The 25,496-nt window shown below is 40.1% G+C and overlaps 1 protein-coding gene across 3 annotated transcripts in view; it reads right to left on the bottom strand.

The window, feature by feature from the left end:
- Positions 1-9,002: 9,002 nt before the first annotated feature.
- The window catches only part of syne3 (spectrin repeat containing, nuclear envelope family member 3), an 80,342-nt gene continuing 63,848 nt past the window's right edge, over positions 9,003-25,496 (bottom strand). Inside the window, exons 13-18 of one of the 3 annotated variants that reach the window (XM_035168404.2) lie at positions 23,100-23,272; positions 22,240-22,290; positions 21,436-21,934; positions 20,635-20,778; positions 16,163-16,348; positions 9,003-12,590 (exon numbers count right to left, since the gene is read on the bottom strand). In XM_035168404.2, the coding sequence (XP_035024295.1) occupies positions 12,408-12,590; positions 16,163-16,348; positions 20,635-20,778; positions 21,436-21,934; positions 22,240-22,290; positions 23,100-23,272 (1,236 nt within the window). In that variant the 3' untranslated portion in view covers positions 9,003-12,407. The remainder of the gene's footprint in view (positions 12,591-16,162; positions 16,349-20,634; positions 20,779-21,435; positions 21,935-22,239; positions 22,291-23,099; positions 23,273-25,496) is intronic. The other 2 variants (XM_035168406.2, XM_035168405.2) reach the window with 2 other exon arrangements.

Genomic DNA, 25,496 nt, shown 5'->3' with positions numbered 1-25,496 from the left:
TACCCCCGAACCGGCGGGGAGATGAAATCTGAAATCTTGCCTAGGGCTCCAACATTGCCAGGGCCGGCCCTGTGGGGAGGGAAAAGAACAGATGCTAATGGGGAGATTATTGAACAACTGCCAGAAGAAAAGGTATGGTCTGTTTAAATGATTGAAGAGGGACTAGGTTAGATGTATACTCAGGGAACACCTCAGCACTAGACTTAGCCTGAATGTCAAGGAATTAAGCGGGGATATGTGAGTGGGATGTATCACAAGAAACAACAGTTGGCAGTTATCATTTTCCAGTGGTGTGTAATGCAGCACTATAGAGAAATAAGTAACAAGGGGATGTATTGGGGAATTTTTTTTTTTTAGCAGTGGTTAATTGTTTAGGTATATATGTGAGAAAGAGATGTGGAAAATATATAGATATTGGGGAGATCAATAAAAAGTTTAAAACAGTAATTCTAGACGCTGCAAAGCAGTCAATATCTATAAGCAAAAGAAGAAGGAAGAGAAAGGCAGTTTTCTTGGTGGACAGATGAGTGTGGCATAGTAGTGAAATAGAGGAATAAAGCTCTCCGGATCTCAAGAAAAACTCATACAATGCAGAACTTAAATACGTATAAACAAGCGCAAGCAAGGGTTAGGAAAACAGCACGAAAAGAAAAAGGTAGAGTTTGCAATCATTTTGTAATAAAATAGGGAAATCAACACCTGTGGGAGATGTTTGGGGCATAATTAGGAGCATGAGCGGTATCAGAAGGGAATGGTAGTAGTATTGAAGATGGGGGAGGATGCAGCAGGGTCGGATGAAGAGAAGGCAGAGATGATAGTGAAAGTACTTATTTAAATTCATAATAACTTGACTGAGGATGGCAAGAGAGGAAGGGCAAGGTAGAGATCAGCTCATCCTGCAATTCTTGAGAGAGGGACGATACTAACAGCAGATGGGATGCTCCATTCACTTTGGAAGAAATTAAGAGAGCAATAGAAAGATCTGGGCTAACATCTCCAGGGAATAATGTAATCAGTTATTCAATGCTAAAGCAGTTAGGTTTGGTAGCATCACTTTAGCTGTTCTTCCAATAAGGTATGGGAAGGGGGAGGTTGCCAGTTGTTTGGAAAGAGGCGATGATTGATCCTATCAAGAAACCAAGGAAGGATCCATCAAATTCAATGAACTGTAGGCCAATAGCACTGACATCACATAAGGGAAAGGTAATAGAAAAAGTATTACAGAAAAATTAGTATTTTATATGGAAAGCAGAGGAATCTTATCTCACCATCAGAGTGGATTTAGGAGGGGAAGAGGGATCATGGACCCGGTCATATGCTTGGAAACAGAGGTTAAGAGTCTGTAATGGCAGTGTTTTTTGATGTAGAAAAGGCATATGATATGGTTTGAAAAAAGGGATTAATGATTAAATTAAACATGATAGGAATAAAAGGTAGGACATATAATTGGATCAGATACTTTTTATTTGATAGGTCTATTCAAGTATTGGGACAGCTTTGTCAGGAAGGTATATGGTGGCAAATGGTACTCCTCAGGCCATTGCCATTAGTCCAATATTGTTTTCCATTATGATTAATGATGTTTTCTGGCAAGTTCAGGGTGATTTGGGGCAGTAGCTCTTTGTTGACGATGGAGCCTTGTGGAAAAGGGGAAGGACTATTAATCATATTAAGGGAAAAATACAAGAGGCAATTAATGTTTTAGAAAAATTGTCATATTCATGGGGCTTCAAGATCTCAGTGGAAAAAACTAAAGCATTAGTGTTCACAGGAAAGAGAGGTGTTGAAACACAGCTGAGTATGTATGGACAAAGAATACAAGTGAAAGTCTTCAAGTTTTTGAGTTTGGTTTGACGCTCAGCTCACATGGAATGAACATATAGACAACATAAAAAATAGTAAATGTGATGAGATGTCTAACAGGGTCAGAATGGTCAATTAAATATCTTTATGTAGTGCTCATTAGATCTGTGCTAGACTATGGTTGTATCGCTTATGGTTCAGCAGCTAAAACATTGTTAAAGAAGTTGGAGGTTGTGCAAGCTCAAGCTTTGAGACTCTGCTGTGGTGCTTTCAAATCAACTCCTGTGTCTACTCTTCATGTTGAGGTTGGTGAAATGCCTTTGCATCTTAAGCCGTTGATGATGAATTACTTGGCAAATTTTAAGGGGCATTCTGAAGATACACATCCAACAACAAAGGTACTTCTTCCCTGTTGGGAGAGTGAAGGGGCAAAGAGGATGTTAGGTTTTGTTTGTAACTGGACTCGGAAGCAGACACAGAGAGGAACTGGTTATGAATGAACAGAGTCTTTAATATTTAGCTGTGGCAAGCAGGTGACAGGCTGATGGCTGGCTGAGGGTGAGCAGGAGATGCTGTGAGCTGGAGCGAGGGTAGACGAGTTGGGCTCTGGCTATCCTGAGGCACAAGAAAAAAAATAGAATTAGTAAATCCACTGGAAGCATATAGAACAAATTTTTCTCTGAAAGTAATACAGAGCATCCGCGAGAGTATACCACTAAAGTGACTGAAACAATCTGGCGACGAGTGGAGAAAACACCGGGGTTCTTGTAGAGCTGGTGATATGATGATTGAAGCCAGTTGTGGATCTCACGCCAGGTGCCAGGAGTGGATACCGTGCCCACACACACACACACTCACATAGGGAAGGAGGAAGAAAGGAGGGGGGACACAGAGAACAGGGAAAACACCAGAGTAACAGCCTGAGCCGTGACAGAGGGAGCGTTTTGCATGGAACAGTATAAAAGTAGCCAGAGACATAAGCGATACAACCCTAGTCTTACACAGATCTTACGAGCGCTACATAAATATTTTTCTTCTTCTTTGTTCGGCTTATTCCCCGTCGGGCTGAGCAGGGAAGAAGAAGAAGAAGAAGAAGAAGAAGAAGAAGAAGAAGAAGAAGAAGAAGAAGAAGTAGACAGTAGATGGCGGAAATGCACCTTGATGTTGGTTGCCACCCACCAATAGACCGAACAAAGAAGAAGAAGAAGAAGAAGGTGTAGCTGTTTTTTTTTTGTATCCTAGCCCAGGGGTTCCCAAACTTTTCCATGCCAAGGACCCCCATATAGCATAACCCTCTTGTCAGTTGCAAACTTTAAAAAAATTACGTGTGCAATATGATGGCAAATATCCAAAATCAAACATACAGCTTCTTAATATATTTCCCTTATTTCTATTAATAACTAATAATCTGTCTTTTTCTGTTACAAACATTCTTGTCATTTCTGAACATAATATTTTATATGGAAAGCAGAGGAATCTTATCTCACCATCAGAGTGGATTTAGGAGGGGAAGAGGGATCATGGACCCGGTCATATGCTTGGAAACAGAGGTTAAGAGTCTGTAATGGCAGTGTTTTTTGATGTAGAAAAGGCATATGATATGCATATATATACGTATATATACGTAATATTAACCGTAAACATATATATATATATATATACATATATATATATATATATATATATATACATATATATTCTAGTTTTTCTATTTTGTTATTTACTCATTACATTCAGTGTCTCTGTTCCGTTATAAACAGTGCTTGTCATTTAAGTTTGTTTGTCTCTGTGTGTATACCTGGTCCCTCACTAGTGGGAGGGGTGGGCTTGGTGGCTCCTACACAGTTTATTTATCCTAGGATTTATGGCTGTCAGTGCCAGACGGATGTCATTCTCCACTTGCAGACATGCTCTGTGCTTTGTTTTCTGAGTCATCTTCAGTCTGGTTGTCTGATGGTCTTTTTCTTTTTTTAAATGTGTCCATTCGCTAGCTATTTCTCAGGCACACAGCAACTTTCTGATGCAGCGGCTGCTCGATTCTGATTGGCTTGAGCGGTGTGTGGTTTTTCTTAATTAAAAGATTGGCATCCATTTCGATATGCAGTGATTAATAACATCTAAAAAACATATTTAATTTAATAGTTAATAATTTAATTTTTATTGTCACATTGTCCCCCCTTTTCCGCGCCCCCTGGCGACCCCCCTGGGGGTCGGGACCCCCACTTTGAAAAGCAATGGTCTATAGAACACTTTCCCAAAGAAAAAACAACCACAAACACAAATAATGAACACATTTGGGTGAGTGAAGCGAAAAAGTAACATTTCACCAAACCAGGAGAGAAGTCCAGATCCATATATTTAACCCTAAAAGATCAGGATCAGTTTTTGTCACCCTCCCGTTACCTACCACCATGCAAAGTATAGTCATCCTACAATATAGGGCTATAATAATTATTATTCATTCAGCTGTAATAGAAAACAAGTTATCCTTAGATACAACGTCTCCGTAATAGGGAGATTTGATCAAAGTGATCTATAAGAAAGAGGGGTGGGCGGCTCTGCATTGAAAACTATCTCAACTATGCAACTTAAATGGACCAGACAGGTGTCAAAAGGAGATATTATGAGCAGCCAAAACACAATGTGAACTGGAAGCTGTCGTTTAGGACCAATATTAAAATAAACGGAAGGCAGCCTTTGACTTTATCTATCAGTTAAGTAATTCAAAAAAGAAAGAAAAAAACCTGGAGGCAATGGTTGTTTTTTAACACAAAATATCTGCCCACTCAAATCTGATAAAAGAGTTTAGTTAACATGTGAAAGCTGGGTATCATGTAAAGTATTATAAGAGTGTCTGTGTGTCCTCATGAACGCGTGCTGGCTATAAGGGTCTATTTTCGTTTTGTGATATGAGCGTGTGTATGATGTAGGGTTCAGGTTTAATATTTAGACTCAGCAAGCATGTCAGAGTTTGCATGCTCTCATGAGTATATGTGAGACGTGTATATAAATGTCTATGTGAAGCACAGGTGCATGCAACAACCAGCAGAGTCACCATATTAGTCCAAAAATATTTTTTAATGTCCCAATCCTACAGAGAAGAGAGAGAGAAAAAAACAGATGTGTAGACACTTGAAGGTGTAGTCCTGGTTGTTGTGTGTAAAGCACAGGCTGGATGGGAAGCGCATCTGGAAGCGTATCCCTCACGCGATTAGATGCTGGCACACATAATTGAATTCCCATCGGGTCTGCCTCACCTGGGCTGACAAGTCCTGCCGAATGTAGATTTTGGTTCCCTTAGTACAGCATCTTGCATTCTCCTTCACTGCTGCCATGATCCTCTGTTTGTCCCAGAAATTAGGCAGCTTGATTATGTAGTGGAAAAATAACTAAGTGTGGTTGAACCTATGTTGTAGTTGAAAAGTAAGTTTTATGACCTGTATCTACATACATATACAACCTTTCCAAATACTTGCTTCTGCCTCTGTTATGTGCTTGGTGTTGCCTTCAATACGGTTGTTCATCCCTTCAAGAGTAAGATGGAGTTCGGTAAACTTCAGATCCATTAAAGCGCTGATTTTCTGTGTGTGTCCTGTGCGAGGCGAGTAGCCAGGTCTTCTTCCTCGCAAGTGGCAGCGCCATGTTGGCTAGCTGTAGTCTCCATACTAGCGGACTGGAGTTTCCTCAACTCTGAGCGAGTTCTGGCCAGAGTACCACGTTGCCTTTTGGTCGAATCGGAAGCGGACATGTTCAGATGTAGATAGCCATTATTAAAAAGTTCAATCAGAAGCAAAAACTACTGCATTTCCAAAAAGCACATTTGTATCCGGTGATGATAAGATGTCGGTGAAAACGTACCTCTCACGTTGACCACATCATGTGACCCCCATAGCACTTTTCTAGTCTTTGTTACAGCTCCCTCTTGTGTTTGACCCTTTTCTGTGTAGTTTCTATATGTCAATCAAGGTGTGCCCTTCCTGCTCTGCGGTTGGCTCCAGCTGGGAAGGCACTGCCTTCCCTCATCCTCGCTAGCTGCTTGTGTCCTGTTCCTGGTCCCTGCTCCCTGATTGATCGGCCCAGTCTCCATTCCTCCAATCCCTGAGATGCCAGGAACCTGAAGAGTATATAAACCCAGATCACCTGCCATTCAGGGCAGCTGTACTCGGCTCGCCTGACATGCCTCTCGTTGCCAAATTGTGTTTGCCCTTTCTGTATTCCTTGTTCAAGAAGCATTTGTCACTCTAGTACATTTTCCTGAAGACTAGGCCAGGACCTTTACCTTCACATGGTAGGTTTGTCAATGTGTGTTAGAGACAATAGGTTAAAAAAAAGAAAGAAAATGGTTTTGTATTTATATAACGCTTTTCTAGTCTTGATGACCACTCAAAGCTCTTTACAGTACAGTTTTACATTCACCCATTCACACAGTGTATCTATTAGCAGCACTTTGTTGTTCTATGAGGGGCAATTCAGGGTTCAGTATCTTGCCCAAGGACACTTCGGCATGCAGATGGGGAAGACTGGGGATCAAACTGCCGACCTTCAGGTTGGAGGACGACCACTCTGCCCCTCAGCCACAGCCGCGCGTTAATGGGTGCTGTCCCTTTTGTAGTTTTGTTTTCTAGACCAGTGGTTTCAAACTCAATCACAGAGAGGGCCAAAATTAAAAACTGGGAATATGTCGAGAGCCAAACAGGGTCAACATTTATTAAACAGGACAGACGGGATATTGGATAAAGTGCAAAAAGTGCCAGAGCCAGATGTTTGGCATCTTTTCTTGGCTGCAAGTTCATTAATGTTTGGGGTTAGGTTCTGTGCTATGGAAACCCTCAAGATGGAGTGAAGGTGTGCATCAGTGAGACGACTCCTGTGTGGGTTTGTGTTCATTTTCATCACAGAGAAAAGTGTGTGAGTGAACTTGACGGGGCAGACACTGGGATCTCTGCAGCGCTGAGTAAAATAATTTAATAAGACCAAATACTCGGCAGGTGAGGGTGAGGGTGAGGGGCGCTCACTCCGTGTGGGGTCTAGCCAGCCATTGCACTCTGCCTGGCTCTCTGTCCTGCGGGGCAATGTGCACTCTGGCTCGGCTAGTGGAGCCTGTGCATGCCGCCTGGCTCTCTGGCCGGAGCAAGATGGAGAGAGAAAGACGGAAGGAAAAAGAGAGAGAGATAAGCCTGAGAGACACGGTGAACTTGGCGGGGCAGGCACTGGGATCTCTGGAACGCTGGGAAAATCATATCATCAAATACTCGGCGAGTGAGTGGATTGGAGAGGAGCACTCGCTCGCTCCGTGTGCGTCTAGCCGGGCATTGCGCAACGTGGCACGGCCAATGGGGCTTTCTTTTCACACAAAAAAGTGTGCGTCATATTTACAGGCAGGCCAGAGAGACATAGACATATGATATTTTATCGCTGGACGGATTTAATTGTACCACGGGCCGGAAGTGGCCTGATGGCCTTGAGTTTGACATGAATTAGATAGTGAGGATTTTTGTTTCCGTTAATGATGTTTGTTTTTTGTGGAGCTAGTTAAGTCTAAGTTCTCTTTTTGTTATATTTATTTCTTTGATTTGGGCAGCATCCCTCTGACTTTTCTTTCTGTTAGAGTTTGCCTCAGGTTGTAACAGTCTTGATGACCAATCAAAGCTCTTTCCATAGCATAGCTGGGATGTAGCACACACAGGGAGACACCTTTATGCAGTACAGCAGGAACTGAGCACAGTGAGGACAGCAAAAAGGAGCACCAAAGAGGAGAACATTGTGACTAGGCTGAGGATAGAACTGACTAGACTCAAAAATACACTGCACTTAATAAACAGATATCCAACAGGATAATTTGATTACTGCCAAATGGAGGCTTAGAGAACGAGAAAAGCAGAAGACGGAAATTACAAAGCATGAAGTGGAAGAACTGATCTTGGAAATATTATTTACCATTGAAATAGGGAGTATACTCCATTATCTAAGGACAAAATAATTTAATATGACTATTCACATTCCAACACAGTAGTTTGCCACCCGCCATTAGACCGAACGAAGAAGAAGGAAAAGCTATCAAATATCACGGTAATAAGATGGTGGTAATGCACCTTGACGTTGGTTGCCATCAGCCAATAAATCGAACTACTAAGAAGAAGAAGAAGAAGATCGCCATCCTGGCCCATGTGATGTTTCTTTCAAGTTTGCTGCTGGTGCATGGTGCCGTTGTGGTCAGGGCTGTCATGTCATCCCTGTTGGCCCTGATAGAACCCCCGACTTTTGTTGCTCACCACCCACTACCCATTTTGAAGCTCTGATAATCCCCTCCATATCCATGGTAAATAATAATAGATGTAGATAATACGTCTTACTGAATTAATTGAATTTTATAGTATTTTTTCATTGAAGAGGCTTCTTAAGTTCAGTTTGCCCGGTGTTGTCAGTAAAGAACAGATTCATGTCATTTTCAACTATCTCGTGGCTAGAACTTCCATAAGATTGCCAGCGGGGCTCTGTAACATAAACAAATTTAGACCTGATGTTTTGTAAAGATCCGTATTATTTTTTTTGTTCATAATCCTGGTAAAACGCTAGTCCAATGTCTCTCCCACCTACTGTTGTTCTCTCGGTTTACAGGCGATCCCTACTAAAACTTCACTTAACTTTACTCTGCAGTTTGTTGATGTTCAGATGTTTTGCTATGGAGTGCTAGAGTTTTTGGGCCACATCTGCATGATTTTCCAGGGGATATTCACTCTAAACATGTACAATTTTGTAAAATTTTTGCTGAAATTAAATATTTTATTTTACATTGCCATAAAACATGAGCATCCTCCTGATAGAGAACAACGCGCACGCTCACCAGTTGAAAACTGATCTGATCTGTTCAGTTTACCTTTCACCGAAAACATGAGCATGTTTAATTAATGGAGCTCTTTTAGCACGTTAATGCAAAACTCTGCTGCCATGAAAAAGTACCATGAAAAACTGTGTGGGTGTACTTATGTTAACTGCCGCTGTTTTAAAGGCAAAGGGTAGTCACAACAAATTCTGATTTGATTTGGTTATTGTTTGTTTGTTGAAATTGTACTTTGATTGAAATTATTTGAAAAATATAAACGACTACAGGTCAGAACCATTAACCATACAACAATAGTGAAATTATCATATTCTTGAAACACAATACATTCAAACCATACAAAAATACACAGCTCAGAATAGGTAAATAGATTTATTTCATCAGAATAAAAATAACATTGTTTAAATACAAGCTCTTTCAAACAGTTAAAACAGTTTTTTATCCTATTTCAAACCTTTAATAAAAGATCATCTTTTTCTTCTTCAAAAAAAGCTCTAACTTGACATTCTTCTTCATAAGCAATAGCTAAAACAAACAGCAGGCACTGGCATATAGGTCATCTTTGCATTGCATTTGTACTCCAACAACTCTGACGTTAAAATTTTGCTTTTATTCTATTTGGTTGTCACACACACTGACCAGTTGTGCTCAGGATATTCAAGTCATTTTATTTGTGGCACAAGATATCAAGTTGTCCAGGCATTGCATAGTCTTCTTTAAAGGGACACTTGATTTAGCATGTAATGCTACATTAACATGCATGACAGGACTAAGCTTTATATTTAGCATGGCTATATAAATGCTATATAGTACACAAGTGGTTTATTAAGCTATATACTGAATAAATACATGTGGTTATGGCACAGAGTACAAGTGACTTAGGCATACATAAAAATCTGAGGCCATGATAAATGTATACCGCTTTTCAATTTGTGGCAAGTTTGTTAACTTTAAAGGTGCTGCATATAGCATATTTCTACATTTTAAAAGCACTCATCATTACCATACACACCATAGGCTTGTTGGTGATAATGTGTATGATATTAACTCTGTGTTTCCACTTCTGATGTAATGTCGGATCAAGCTAATGAATATCTGTGCTTTGCTTGGTCTATGTTGGCAGCTATCTGCATCTGAATTATAATTTGAAAGTTAGTCATCCAGGTCATGGTATCTTCATAAGTTACATATGTGCATAAGCAACTGGTCTTGCTTTTGTTTCTTAAAGATGTTTCACCTTTCATTCAAGATGCCTCTGAAGAAGCTTCTGAGGAAACCTCTTAGATGTGAGGTGAAATGCTTATGTAAACATATACACACATGTACAACTCCTGAAGGTAAAGTTTTAGTTCTCAAACTTCGATTTTTGAAACAATGGCACCAGCAGTTTTGTAACCAAGTTGAATCTACATTATATTATTGCATAGCAATATCTAGGCAGTGGGGTCTTATTTATTTATGTGAGATTTACAATTATGTCTAAACTGAAGCAGAATTTAAGTACTTACACACATACTGTAACAATTGTGAAGTTGCACAATGCACAAAGGCTCTATTGCTGTATCAAGATACTCGTAATGAGTCACTAAATGAGATTTATGCAAACACTCCAAGGACTGTTTTAGGGACTTTTATCATTGCACCTCATCTATTTATCATTTATCTATTTATTTTATCAATCAGATCTTTGTCTTATTTGTGTCTCAATGTCTTCTTTGTAAGCTACTGGATATCTAAATGTCCCCATGGGGATGAATTAAGTATCTGTCTATAAATGTCAAATCTATATTACTATATCAGTAATATAGATAAACAACCAAAAAAGGGAAACTAACTGTCTATGTGATGGTGTGTGGAGGTGATGGGAGTGTGCTTTTAGGAGTGTGCCTGGTGTGAAGAGAGAAGGAATATAAGATTTAATACAAGCTATAGATATGCGGGTTTGCACAAAATATTATTGCTCAGGCATTGGCATAAACAGCACACTGGTCAACAAAAATGTCAGAGGCAAAGGTAGATTGCTTTGTAAATGTTTTCACTGGTGGATTAGGCTGTGAAAAAGATCTATCACCATGCTCAAACCAAAATAGCACCCCAGGAAAGAAAAGTATCAGCTTTCATGAGGTGGTTGTACAGTTAAAAAGAGCTTCAAGTTTAGTTTTACTGAAACATGAATAGATATAAAGATTATATCGTTTTTCACTTTCGATACGTCTGGGGTATTGTGATGTCACATAACATCACTGACTGTCATGTGATGTAATGTCAGTCTGGCACATCCCCTAACACAGGCAGCTAAAGCAAGAGCGGGGTTTACATTTCTTACCAATCTCAACAAAGCCAATGTAGCCAATCAGAGAAGACTGGCCTTTATCAAGAGGGGGCCTCAAAGAGACAGGAGCTTAAACAAAAAATTATGATGAGCTGCAGAAATGGACCGAATAAGGAAAGCAATGTGTTTTCTGATCATTAGAGCATATAAAGCTTTATAAGTAATGACCTAAAATAAAATGATTAACCTGAATGAGTATGTCTGCTTTAAATAGATGCAGATTAGCTGTTATGAAATATCTGCTAATATTACAGAGTTCTTAAAGTCTGAAGTTTAAAGCACCAATATTTGCCAATCCCATAAAATCTTTAACTTTCCCATTATAATGATTTTATTTTTTGTTACTATGTTTTAACGTTAAAAAAATGTTATCACTTTTCTTGCTATAACAAAATTTCAAAATTCATTCTCAATCATTCATCTGTTATATTACAAAACCTCTCGTTTTGACACTATTGAAAATTAGAAAGGTTTCTCATCATAACATGATAAATTAGTATGCTAGTAAAACAAGAAACTTGGATTAATGATACCTATATACATGCACTGGACTATTTTCTCTGTAGGAGACTCGGACTTTATCAGCACGAAGTCCGTAGAAATCCAGAAGTCAATGGGTGAACACAGCAGGAGATGTCTGCTGCACCCTGCTGCTCCAACTATCGCCTGAATAATGCAGAGGATTTGCTGCTGTTGTGAACGCGTATGTGCAGAGAACCTCCCACTGCGTTGTGCATGTGTGAAAGGCAAACTCTGGATAAACTCCATAGCCAATTTACTCAGAGGTCATGTCTGAAAATGGCTTATGTGACTCCTGGCACTGATTTTAGGATTTGACTAACGACCACATTTTAACTGTTGGCATAGAACTAAAAAGTAATAAAAATTGACATTAGGTTGTAAATATTAAATCTGCTAGTCATATCTTACAGTATATGGAAATTCCTAAAATGAGTATGGAATTTAGAATCGAATTACAGTCTTGTTAATCCTTAATGGTAGGTAGTATGATATGCTTTTAAAGTCCAACGGAACAGACATTTGACAAAGCAGCCAAGAATGTATGAATGCAGAGTGCATAAATGGTTGGTTTTGATGCTTACAGATGTGCGTGCTACTCCAGGTAATGTTAAGTCCATCCTTGTAGAAATAATATAAAAGGATGAAAAATATTAATCTTTAGTTCTTTAAAAGCTAATATATAATGAAATTAGTTTAAGAGTACTGGTAGTGAAACTACTATTAAAAACGAGTATAATCACAAGAACAAAGGGTTTGAAGTGGCACTGCCTTTATATTGAACTGAAATATTAAGGTTGTGTCGTGTTATTTGTGGTGTTATAGTCATGCATGATGATCAAAGGGCAGGGGAATGTGGAACCTCAAGAATTACAGTTAAAATGTTCTACATAAGCCATGGCTGTAAGATGGTTATGTGGGTGGAGGTCCGTCATAGCGAAGCATGATGTTGAAGGATCGGGCAAAGTTGTTGGAGAACGAGCAGCTGTTGCCTTCATCCATGAGGGGCAGGAGGAACAACAGGAGCAGCAGTGCCAGTAGAGGGACCCATAGAATAAAAGCCAGCCGACATACCCGCTGCAACAACCCGGGCTTCTGCAACAACAGCAGCAACACAGGGTTAAAACACATACGCACTAAAATTGCACTAAATTGAAGCATCTGAAAGCTGCCACCTAGCCAGAAGAAGGGTACTGTTTTCATCCCCGTCTGATTATGAAATCACCCCAAAAATGCATGTATGGATTGTCACAAAACTTGGTGGGACTAATAATAGTAGTGCTGTAATGTAATATAATGATACCAAAACTTTTGTTTCGATACTTCTCTTTAAAAAAAGTGTCAGTGACTTTTGTAGTAAGAAAAATGGGTTAGAAAAAATAGGGTGATAAATTTGTCATAGCAGAGGCTTTAATTGGCTTGAGAGGCTAGCAGTAGTGTGCAGGCTAATCCTGGGTCATGCATGTAGGTTGGATTTTGACAATGGATAGGTAGCCTTCATTTTATAGCATTAAGCTATATGTAATTTGGATTATTGTAAAGATTACGGTCATAACTTGTTAACTTTAATAACATAACATGTTGTCGAAGCTTTTATTATCCAGTAATTTATATTTCATATTTACAACCAAAATATTAGACTACTTATTAAACGTTTTTTACTGATACACCTCCTTGGCGTTGTCTCTATGGAGCGCATTCTAATAATGCTCTTCTAAAAATTTGAGGTCCTAATGATTTTTTCTGCATTCAAATGTAAACAACTTTATTTGTCCCCGGAGGGCAAGTCAAAGGCACATAGAGCATGTCAAAACACGAGTAAAAACAAGAAAGAAACAATGATGACATCAGTGCAATGTCTGGACAGTTAAAAAACAGTACAGTATACAAAAATCAAAGAGTTAGAGTAGTGTATATGAATGTAAAAGGATGGTGAACAGGATAACGGCAGTGAAAACAGATTTTAAAAACTTATATAAATACTGAATGATAAATACTGAATGATGAAAGTGATAGGAGTGCATTGTAAGTAATACAGATGTAAAGTTATGTACAGAAAAGTAGATAAGAATATATATACAGGACCAGGTTGCAGCAGATGAATAAATACTGTAGTGTATGAAAATATATATGCAGCAGATAAATATATATATATATATATACAGATAATGAGATGTTAAGGTGAATACTGATATGAAGAATATATGTACAGGACATTAGCAGCAGCAACATTAACATGGATGAGTATCTGTGGAGATGATCAACTGATGGTGTGGCTTCTATCAGTGTTGGCATGTGGTTGAGAATGTTGCTCTCCAACTGGCTTGCAAGAAACTCCAACTTTCTCAAGAAAGCCTTCACCAGGCTGTACATTTCGTGTGCGAATAGGCCCTTGCCTTGCAGTTTGCTATTTAGCTCATTCATTAGTGCAGTGACATCAACAGCAAATGCAAGATCTGCCATCCAGTCTGCCTCTGAGAGATCTTGGATGTCCTTGCCCTTCTTTTCACAAAACTCTCGGATCTCTGGTCTCAGGTCTCATACTCTTTTAAGCACTTTGCCCAGACTGAGCCATCTGACAGCTGTGTGGTAGCCTATGTCACCATGTTCAGTCTCATGCTCCTCCAAAAGTGCAACAAACTGTCTGTGATTCAATGCTCTTGCCCTGATAAAGTTAACTAATTTAGTTACAACATCAGTAACAGTAGCACTGACTTACACAACACCTCCTGATGTATAATACAATGCAAAAATAGCAATTTAAGTTCTGGGTTAATTTCACTCACTTTATCTTGCATCCGCTTCAAAAGTCCGAAATTTTTTCCTGTCAGATTTGGACAACCATCGGTTGTAACACCTGCCAGTTTGTTCCATTTGAGTCCCAGCTTGTCCTAGCATGCATTTACCTCCGTAAACAAATCACTCCCAGTTGTTGTCCCTTTTATTACCTGGGTTGGCATCAAGGATACTGCACTTAGTTGGTTTGATTCTCACCTTTTAGAAAGAACCTGCTCGGTCACCATAGGTAATTACACATCCTCTAAAACGAATGTTACCTGTGGTGTACCACAAGGTTCAATTTTAGGCCCAATTTTATTTTCTATTTATATGCTTCGGTCGTTGCATGAAACCTAGGAGTTCTGTTTGACCAAACACTAATTTTCCAACCACAAATTAAAAAATGTGTCCTGCTTCCTACAAATCAGAACACTCTCGAAAATCAAACCCGTACTTTCACATCCAGATTTGCGAAAAGTAATTCATACACTAGTCTTCTCAAGACTGGACTACTGTAACTCTCTCCTCTCTGGCAAAAGCCAAAAGTCACTCTCCCGCCTCCAACTAGTTCAGAACGCAGCAGCCAGGCTTCTCACTGGTCCTTAAAGGCAACTTCACATCACCCCGATCCTCTTTATTGGCTCTGTGTCCGTTTTAGAATTGATTTTAAGATTTTACTGATCACTTTTAAAGCACGCCAGGGTCTGGCCCCAAGCTACATCACAGAATTATTGACCCCTTATGTGCCTGCGCGCAGCCTTAGATCCTCAGGTGGAGCCCTGCTTGCTGTTCCAATGTCGAGGTTGAAAACTAAAGGTGACCATGCTTTTTCCATCAGGGGCCCTCGACTCTGGAACGGCCTAAGGAGATAAGGCTAGCAGAGTCAGTGACTTTTTTAAATCACTTCTTAAAATTTATATAGACTTGCGTTCATGTGATATTGTGTTTTTACTGTGATTGTATTGTTTTCTTTACACCTTTTATTATACTTTTTTACTTATTTTTATTGTCATTTTACTGCTTTTACATGTGTTCATCTTTTTATTTACTTTTCTTGCTTTTTTGTCAAAGCACTTTGTAAACTCTGTTTTTAAAAAGTGCTATATAAATAAAGTTAATCATTATTATTATTATTACTATCTGAAAAAGCAACATTCTGAGATATGACTGTGATGTCACCCCATCATCAATGTCCCTAATAGTGTCTCCATCAGTGACATCACAGTAAGTGTAAAATAAAAGGAGGCTTGTTGTTTTACTGTCTGAGCACTAGATGCACAAAAATCTCTACTCCCATTTTGCATTTTTAGTTTGTGTGTTTTTACTTCATTATTTCTATAATAAATATATGCCTTCAAAACACATGCTGTCTGTTTATTCATGTTGCATAAGTGTGAATTTTGCCAACCTTTACACTGCCAAGAACTCCAAATAATCTATTTTATTTAATGATTAATCAGAGTTACAAGTTGATAGAGTTGGCTGATGCCAGGAAGTAACTTTAAAATAAATTTATAATTGAATATTAATATCTTAATATTAATACAACAGATATGTTTTTCATGTATTTATTACAGTTAACATGCTGACAAAAAACAACTTATTATCCATATATTAGTGGAGGAGATCCAGGTTATTCATTTTGACAAGTGTTTTGATAGTCAGGCTTCGTAGCTTTAAAGAAAAAGTTAAGACAATATATTATCTAAATACAATATCTAAAGAGAACAAAATAATATATGGTGAACTACAAGTTTGATGTAAAATATGTTTGTAACAAGGTCCTTCGTCAGGTTTGCGTTTCTCATGAACAGAGCATGAGATTATTCTCAACACTTGAAAAGCAGGCACTTTGGACTCTGAAGTGATCAAGAATAAGTTCTCCTCACCTTAGCATTGCTCCTAGCTCTGATGTCTCCCACATCCTTCAGTTTGGACTTGTAGAGCATCCAGTGGTAGCGAATTTCCTCAAGACCCACATCCTCTGCTGACCCAGAACCAGACACTCTGCACTGCTTTTCCTTAAGTAACAGCTGGAACTGCTCTTGACCCCAGGCCACTCCTGCCTGCAGAGCCTGCACCAGGACACAGCAGAATCACAACGGCAAATCAAAAAACACAACAACAAACAGCAAAACACGACAAATAGGGAATCAACTGCAAATAACAAAACACAACAAAAAGCCAAACACAACAGCAAATATGGAATCACAGCCACAAAACACAACAAAAGGCAAAACAGCACGACAAATATGGAATCACAACCGCAAATCACAAAACACGACAAAAAGCAAAACGCAACATGTAGGTAATTACAACTACAAATCACAAAACACAATAATAAAAAGCAAAACACAACGACAAATAGGGAATTACAACCGCAAATCACAAAACACAACAAAAAGCAAAACACAACAACAAATAGGGAATTACAACTTCAAATCACAAAACACAACAACAAATAGGGAATTACAATCGCAAATCACAACACACAAGTGGAGCTGTGCAGTGCCCCCTGGGTCCCTACAGAAGTTTGCGTAGAGTTTCTTGCAACTGCTTAAAATGCTCGTTTTGTTGTTCAATCTTTGCTGTCTTCTGTAGAGTTTGTTAAGCAATTATGCCTAGGGCACCCAAATGGCTAGCAGCGGCCCTGGCAGCCAGCATAATAAGAGCTGTTCGAATTATCTAAATGATAAGGAAAGGAGCTTCAATGCCTTCTAACTTATCTCCTTTAACACAGGAAACATTGGGCCATTCTTTATAAAAAGAAAGGAGAAAATGCCGCCCCACAATTCTTTGTGACAGCAACATAAGCCCTATGATACAAATTGTGATTTGTGAATATTCAATACAAATAAAATTTGATTGATTGATTGATTGAACATTTGATACAACACAACCTTGAAGTTGCACCAGAGCCCTGTATTACGCGCTTATCAGGGTGACTTCGGGTTAAATTCTGAGTTTCTGTTCCAACAAAGCTCGTTCACTTCTTATCAGGGTAAATCACCATGGACACTTATGCTGAATGGCTAACCTGCTACGGAGCAGGTTAAGTTGGAGATAAGAGATCAACCTGTATAAAAGCTACGCCCACTAAAGCTCATTATAGACGCTACATCACGTGATTAAATGAAACATTTCATCTCTCATCCAACAGGCTTCTTCACTTCAGTTCCACAGGTCTTGTTAGTACAGAACAGATTCATATCTCGTGGGCTCGAATTATTTATTTCGTTCCCACACATTATTATGTTGTGGTCACGTAATATGTTTTTCACAAATGTCAACAGTAACTCACACATTCACACAATCAGATGTTTTACCAGCTGTCCATCCTGCATTTAGCAGCTGTAACTGTGTTTCTTTTAGTCTGGATAATGTGTTTGTTCTCCTCTTATTTCTATTATATAACAGTTTAATCCTCGTTGTGAAATATGAGGCTCTGTTGTCAGTTCACTTACACAGGTCTGTGATTGGTCATATGCAGTAAACACGCCCCTTTCATGTACACGCACTCAGATCTTGACGAGGAAAACCGGGGTTGTCTTAACAAGTTGATAACCAGATTCGTGTGACCGCTGAGCCTGACTGTGATTGTGAGGTTAAGTTCAGCTGGATCTCGTAAAGATATCCTGAGTTTGCTGAAGTTGCTCCGTAGTACAGACCCCTGGACACACCCACGAAAACATAAAAAACAGAACAGCTGCTTCATTCTAATGACACGATCCACAACTGATGTAAATCATCACATTTGTCTGAGCTCCTGATTTCTTTTGTGTCCTGTCAGGAGTCACAGAGAACAACAAACATATTGAACAATATTCACAGAAGTTGTGAGCACTTATTGTTTTCTGGCGAATCACGTACATTTTCGCCAGACCTGACGGCTTGCGGTCATACACAGTTTTCGTGTATGATAAATTCCCCAAAAGGCAGAAAAATTAGACTTGCGAGCAAGTATGATGCGATGAAAACTCACAAGTTTGATTCTGTGGCATCACCAGCTCCTTTAGGCTCTCTTGTACAAATTTCACATAAATCGGGTGAACGGGCTAGCTGCAGAACACCAACATGATATTTCCTGTTACAGGTAGGGGGCGCTATGACTATTATCAAATATTATCATATGGAGCTGTTCAGGGCAGGATCCTTGTTGTACATATGTAGTCCGAGGCATATTGGACAATATACATGGAAGTTATAAGTACTTATTGTTTTCTGGCGAATCATGAAAATTCACCGCCACGCCACGGCCCCGCCCCCTGACGAAAATTGACAGTATATATAACTTTTAATCAACGAATGGAAGGATGATGACTGTTGTGATTATTATACCTTAAACGTGACACCATTAAATGGTGCTTTTGGGCATTCAATAAATTTGACAATCAGAAAAATATTTAATCTTAATATAAAAAATCTTAATATAAAATAATAACTTTAATTGACATTAAAGCTACATCGGGGCACCACCCTTCAAAGGAAGGGAAAAGATAGCCAATTTATTGAATAAGTCTCATGAAAGTACTAACTATAAGTTTGGAACTCTGATTAATAATTAAATCAATAATTATAACAAAAATTACCATGTTAGTAGTTAGCAAAGTTGAAGGATATAGAGTTCTTGACAGTGTAGAGGTTGGCAAAATTCACACTTATGCAACATTAATGAACATGTGTGTTAAAGAAAAACATTTATTATGAAAATAATAAAAGTATGAACACACAAACTAACTAAAGGTGTACTTACTATATACAGATGTTTGTATATGAGTATGCATGTGTGTGTGCGCGAGTATGTTGGTGTGTAGGTGGAGTGATGTGGTTGAAGTCACATGTATGTGTTAAGTTTGGGGAGATGTGTGTGTGAGGTGTTGGTGCCAGGTTAGAGAAAGTAGTTAGTTGCATGCAAAGAAAGTCTGTAAAGAGCATAACATAACTAACATTAACTTTCAAATAACTTATTACCAAAATATCACAGCAAAAATGAAGCACAAATCAAACTTATAAACATCACACAAAATTGAATTAGACAGTCCTTTGCTCAGCTACATGTATGTTTAACTATTAAGCCCAGGTACCAGTTCATGAAAAGGGGAAAAGGGTCCCTTTTGATTTACTGTTTTAAGTGTAATGAAGTGGTCTTGCTGGTTTGTGGCTCCTGTTGTTGTGGTTCTGCTGGCAAGACGTTGTCGAAGCAGCTCGTGCTGAAGTTCTTAGGCAGGCTTTTGAATTTCCTGTGCTCCAAGCTTCAGCCCTTCTCCACACTCGGGCTGCTTTCTGCGTGCTCATGAAGCGTCTGCTCTCAGATTTCTCCTCTTGGATTTTTTTGTGGAACAACCCTGTCAAAATTCCCCAAGTCGATGGCGAGTCCAGCTGGTAGGGGGAGCTAGTGGGTGGAGCTTTCTGAGGTGTGGAGAAAAGGAGGTGAGGAGAAATCACCTGTAGGTTCTCATAGCAGGAGAAATCTTGATCTGCTTCCACGCTGTGTGTGGAATCCACTGACTGAAATTGTGGTGACTGTGCAGGTGAGCGAGGTGATAAGGGAGCGACCTCAAACTATGATGATGGATTTCCTCCCAGCGTCTGAGCACAGCCTCTTTCAGCATCCTACGATGGTATGAAGACATTGCTCGTGATGGGGGCCGCTGAGTCGGCTTTCCTGTTGATCACTGTGTTGCACGAGCACTTATACCCCATGAAGGGCGTGGTCACAGGGTTAACATGCATTGTTTTCAGTAAGTGATCCTGAGAGTATTGCACTGTCTGGGGGAAGAACTTAGGACAGCATTGTAGGTGGCTGCCAAATTGGGAGCGAGGCAGAGTATATACTCACAGATACAAGCCCCGGGCCACCCCCGCCCCCACTTACTCACACAGGGAGAAACAGACAGTGAAGATGAGATGAGAGAGGAGAGCTTGTTAACTTGAACGTGGCAGTAAATGTCGAACAGTGGAAACAAAAGGTGTGAATACAGAGTTTCCAGGGACCCCCAATGCAGCGTTGAAACCCGCATTGGAAAGAAATAATCCTGGTAGCGGTGTGCAAAGTCTGCGTAGGTAGAGGCACATGAATGCACTTAGGCTATCTTTGATCAGAATGTCCAGTAAATTCACAGATGAAAAAAGTGTGAAATAAGATGGAGTTGTTCCTTTTATATTAACGAGCTTTGGATACTGTAGCAAAACACTGAATTAACAAACAAAACAAGATAAAACAAAGCGAACATATGCATTTCTTGAACAAACCACACAAAAAGTAAACAACTACATTTCAAAGTAACCATCAGTGAGAATAACATGTAATCCACCTCCTGTTTTAGAAACCCTGCTGGATTCAATGTTAAAGGAAACTTACTTCAAGTGTGTTCTGTTGGATCTTGAGTTCTTTGGCACTGAGGGTTGCTCTCTTGGTGCTGAGGATCCCTGAGAGGAGTTCATTCCCTTTGCACAGCCACGCCTCAAACTCATTCCTTCTGGATTTGCAGTGTCCTGTGTTCCCCTGGAAAACCCCAAACAACTTTGACAACGCATACAAAAGAGGACTCTTAAACAGCACACACCAACACTGTATGAGGTTAGCAGGTGTTTTACATTCTTTTTGAGTTTAAATCTGAATATTTGGCTGATGTGTGGACTGCAAATTAGTTAGCAGGAAATGCTTACCACAGCAAACAATTGTAACCAGATTTCTGTACTTGTTTTCTTTCATTTGTCATTTTATATCACAAACAATTGCAAAATGGGTGTAAAGGTGTTTATAGCAAAACAAAGCTAATCAATGCTCTGAAGTTTAACTTGTATGTAGAAAAAGTGAATAGGGTCACAACTAGTCTTTCCCTACGACTGCTACCTCTATTTTCAATAAATACTAAGTACAGCAGTCTACAAGTTGACAGCTTCCCTATTATTTGCTTATGGTCTCAGCTGGGGCTCTTTGTATAAAATGATATATTTACTACTTTGTTGTCAATTTTATGTGTGTGGTTGTTAGAGCTTTACAGCCTGTCACATTTGAACAATCAGTACAAAGAATTAACTATTGTGTCCAACAAAAGTTTGATACTAATTTAACCAAGGGGCAGGAAATATGAACACCTGGGCTTAGCCCTTCCCCTGCCTTCTCAATAGCCGATTTTGCCCCCTCACCATAGCTCACCTTTGCAGTTAATGCTGCTACTCCTCTGTCTCCAATCAAGATGCGATTGTCAGCCCCTGTTGATTTATTATCAGGCCATTCATCTGTGTCTTTGGGAACACCCTGGCTGCCATGAATGCTCAAAGCCGAGGAATCTATTTCATCTCCATTAAATGAGTGCCGACTGTCCTTCTCTGTCCTTGATGGAGTGAAATGTTCATCATCTTGTGCAGCCAGCATGAGGTGGCCTTCAGCATGGCCCTGGATCCATGCACTCCGCCCCGTCAGCACCCCCTCCCCTGCCTCTCCCTCCAGATTATCTCCTTGTCTAGGCCCAGGGCTTGCAAAAGCTCCAAACGTCTCTGTTGACTGATCTTGTTTTTGGCCTCTCTGACTCCTTGAGCCTCCTGCCAGGAACTCACTGTCCTCCTCACCGAGACTGAGTTCTGTTAGGAATGAGCTGTCTACAGACAGGCCTCCATCCTTCCATGCTGTCGGCTCCATGGAGCTGTTCAGTAAACTGAGAGGAAAAAAGAAATACAACGGGGTAAGGGTTTGCATACCTCACCAGTTCAACATTTGTGTGTCTAATACATCACAACAACACAAAGAGACTGACAGAAAAGATGAGCTTTATATAACGGTGCGGCGCTGATCGTTTATCATTGTGGAAATCCTGAATACACATTTTTCTCACCACTGTTCCACAATAACCAGTTGGTTCACCAACTCTTCTCTCTGTTTCACTTTCTGTTTCTGCTTGTGTGAGTAATAATTACTTTAATGGTAACAGTTGTTCGTCTGTGTGTCAGCAGGATAACTCACACAAATTTTGTGGAGGGGTGCCTTTGTGAAGAAGAAATCTTCTTTGTCAACCTGGAAAAACCATCAGGAGGTGGTCAATGGCATCAGCCACCCACAATGCTATCCTATGTTCTGTCCCTAGACAACTCAATACCCATCCATTATTTGATTCTTACAGTATTCCTGGCAGTATTGACTTTTACTTAGTGCAGCTCAGCAGGAAAATCTGACTCCCTTTACCTTTTTGTAATTAATCATGGGTCTGATGATATGCAATTAATAACCCCAACTCTTCTAATAAACACTAGGCAGATAGGAAAACCTGAGAACTGAGCCAGCTGATAGCCAGCCTTATAGTACACGTTATCCAGTAAGGCCAGGGTTAGGTTAATATCCTGGGTATGTTGAACTTCATAGAACTTGAGCTTAATTGTACAGGTCCCTGATGGATTTAGGCTATGTCTTTTTGTCATCAATGTTTTGCACCTGATAAAATAGATGTACATTATCTGGCCTCTGCGATCCCAACCCCTCCAAAAAATATCTGTCAAGCTCTAGTATAATTAGCAGATTGAAAAAAAAAAACATCATCCAAGGGGAAGACATGAATTTAGTTAGCCTCATTTTATCATCACCTGTGTGACAACAATGATAAAGGACAAGAGAAAACGTGATCATAGACTGTAGAAGAGGGCAGTTCTATCTGCAATGTGACCCTTCCCCTCCCAAATTCCTCTAAGGTGGGAGAACCGGCATGATTCTAAGACTTTCAGACAAAATATCCCACTCCATTCAATTTTAGGTGTTTGGCATCTTTTCACACTCATTCAGCATTTGTGGAACAGTCTTTCTAAACATCACCACACAATTTTTTCAGATACCTGTGAAGATTGAGACTCATGTTGTAGAGGGACAACCAGGACTTTCGTAGCCGCTTCATGTCTTGCAGAATGTGTATCTGCCCCTCCTTTGAAGTCCTCTCCAAAACCCCCTGACCCTGGACCTCCATCTGCTGCAGCTGAATCTCCTTCTCTGGAAATTCTCCCAGTGCTCTCTGTGGACAGGGACATATAGTGGTCAGAGAGAGAAAACATGAGTTAACAGTCAGACTTCTTTAACAGTCAGACTTCATTAACAGTCAGACTTCATCATGGAGTAATCATTATGTCTTATTTGTTGAAGCCACCATAAATTGTATTTCTTGTGTTTTAGTGGTTTTCATACAATGTGACATTTTGCATCACTGTATGAAATATTTTCAGTATAAAGTCACAGCATATCTGCAGTATATTGTGCATTATCTTTTGCAGAAATATCTATTCTTCTGTGAAGTACACACATTTGTCAAATAAAAATCTCTAACCCCAACACTGAGTCTGGTTCTACTAGAGGTTACTTCCACTTTTGTCAAGTGCTAGCCCATTGTGGAAACTGTTGTTTCTCTGTAATATTGTAAGGTCTTACTGTGTAAAGTGCCTGAAGATAATGCATGTTGTGATTTAGCCCTATTGAAATACAATCTAATTTAGCCAGTAGCAGAGAATATCGTTACCTGACTTTCACTAGTTGATGGCACTGACGTTTTTATTGAATAATCACAAATGAATATAACACCCAAGTTGTAATTAATAAGGATTATGATGATTATTATGACAAAAATATCAAGCGCAGTTCCAAGGACACCTTTTATCCAAGAAGGGGAACCGGAACGGAGAAGGTCCCCTCCTCTGACCAAGAGTGGTCAGTTGGAGCACGCCCAAGACTGGGAAATGCTTACAATGCTTACAAAAAGCGTACAGTCCCATCACACATTGTCACCACCATCCTAAGACCACACTTGGACCAACACCTTAGTTGTTTTTATTTGGTTTTTAATCTATGTAGGGCACTTATGCAAAACAGCACCCTTTTACCCTGTATAAAACAGCCCTCCACAGAGTGACCTGTTTTGAGTGCCTGTTCCTTTAAATGCTAATGAGCCAGCTCCCCTCCCCTCTCCCCCCATGATTTTAAACGATATAAATTACATATTTTATATGATATAAATTATCAAATATGCATCCCATACTTTGTATTCCCCTTCTATTGTCCTGGAGTTTTAATTTTCCCAATCACATAATTAAATGTCCCCCTCTGCCCATCCACTACAAGCACACAAGCAGACAGACAGAGAGAGAAAGAGAGGTGGGGGGGGGCTATGAAGACCATCATTTACCCCGAACCCCGACATTCAACGGGTACAACAACAAGCGGAGAAAGCAGAATCGCGGGCTGACCTTATATATACAGTCTATGGGGCTGACCAGCGCGAGAAATGCTCGTCCCGTGTGAACAGCCAGGCGGCTGCGCGCTGAGAACGGCGCTGCGCTGCCTCGCAGCCTCGCTTCCGCGTCCGGTGTTAACCCGGCGTAACGAGTGGGGGGGCTCTGTGTGTGACAGTGGTACAGTAGCGCTGAACACTGCGGAAGTCTTCCACACTGCTGGCTGTGTGGCGCTGACACAAATTCCAGCTCACGCACGGGAGAGCGAGCGGTCGCTCCCGAGCAGCTGCTGCAGCCTCCCAGTCCCAACGATCCAGACAAATGCCACATGTGAGTGAATCGCGGGCTGACCAGCGGAGAAATGCTCGTCCCGTGAGAACAGCCAGGCGGCTGCGTGCTTGGGAACGGCGCTGCGCTGCCTCGCAGCATCCGGTGTAAACACGGCGTGACGAGGGGGGGTGGGCCAAGACCATGTAGGGAGACTTCCAGTTCCTTGTTACGACACAAAACCCAAGAAGCTCAATCGAAGGCCTGCCAAGCATGGCGTTTCTGACTTAGAGGAACTATAACAAAACGTGCAAGTGTTTTTTTCCCAGAGTTTTTGGGTTGGTAGACATGCCAGATACCCACATTAACCTGTAGAAGCACTAACAAAGTGGAATTTGCATGCTATGTCCCCTTTAAAGAGTACTAAATTTAGAGCTAACTATTAAAAAAAAAAGCAGGAACTAGAGATTGAAATAAAAATCCTCACTATCTAATCTATTACAAAATACAAAGAGGGCAGCTCCCCTGAACCTAGTGTGACTACATGAAACAAACCTACCGTGCAAGCAATTAAAACAGTTTGTAAATCTAATACCCTGGCCCAGTCTCCAGTAGATTGGCTAGAAACTCACTAATACCTCATACAATACCATTACAATCAGGCTAACAACATCAGCATGTTATGTCGTACAATAATAGAGTATTGTTGAGCATGTTTTGCGAGCTGAGTGCAGCTGTCATGACTAGCAG

This window comes from Hippoglossus stenolepis, chromosome 10 (assembly GCF_022539355.2).
Source record: "Hippoglossus stenolepis isolate QCI-W04-F060 chromosome 10, HSTE1.2, whole genome shotgun sequence".
Taxonomy (NCBI): Eukaryota; Metazoa; Chordata; class Actinopteri; order Pleuronectiformes; family Pleuronectidae; genus Hippoglossus; species Hippoglossus stenolepis.
Note: the sequence above shows the minus strand (reverse complement) of the source record. Positions and strands in the feature narration are given on the sequence as shown.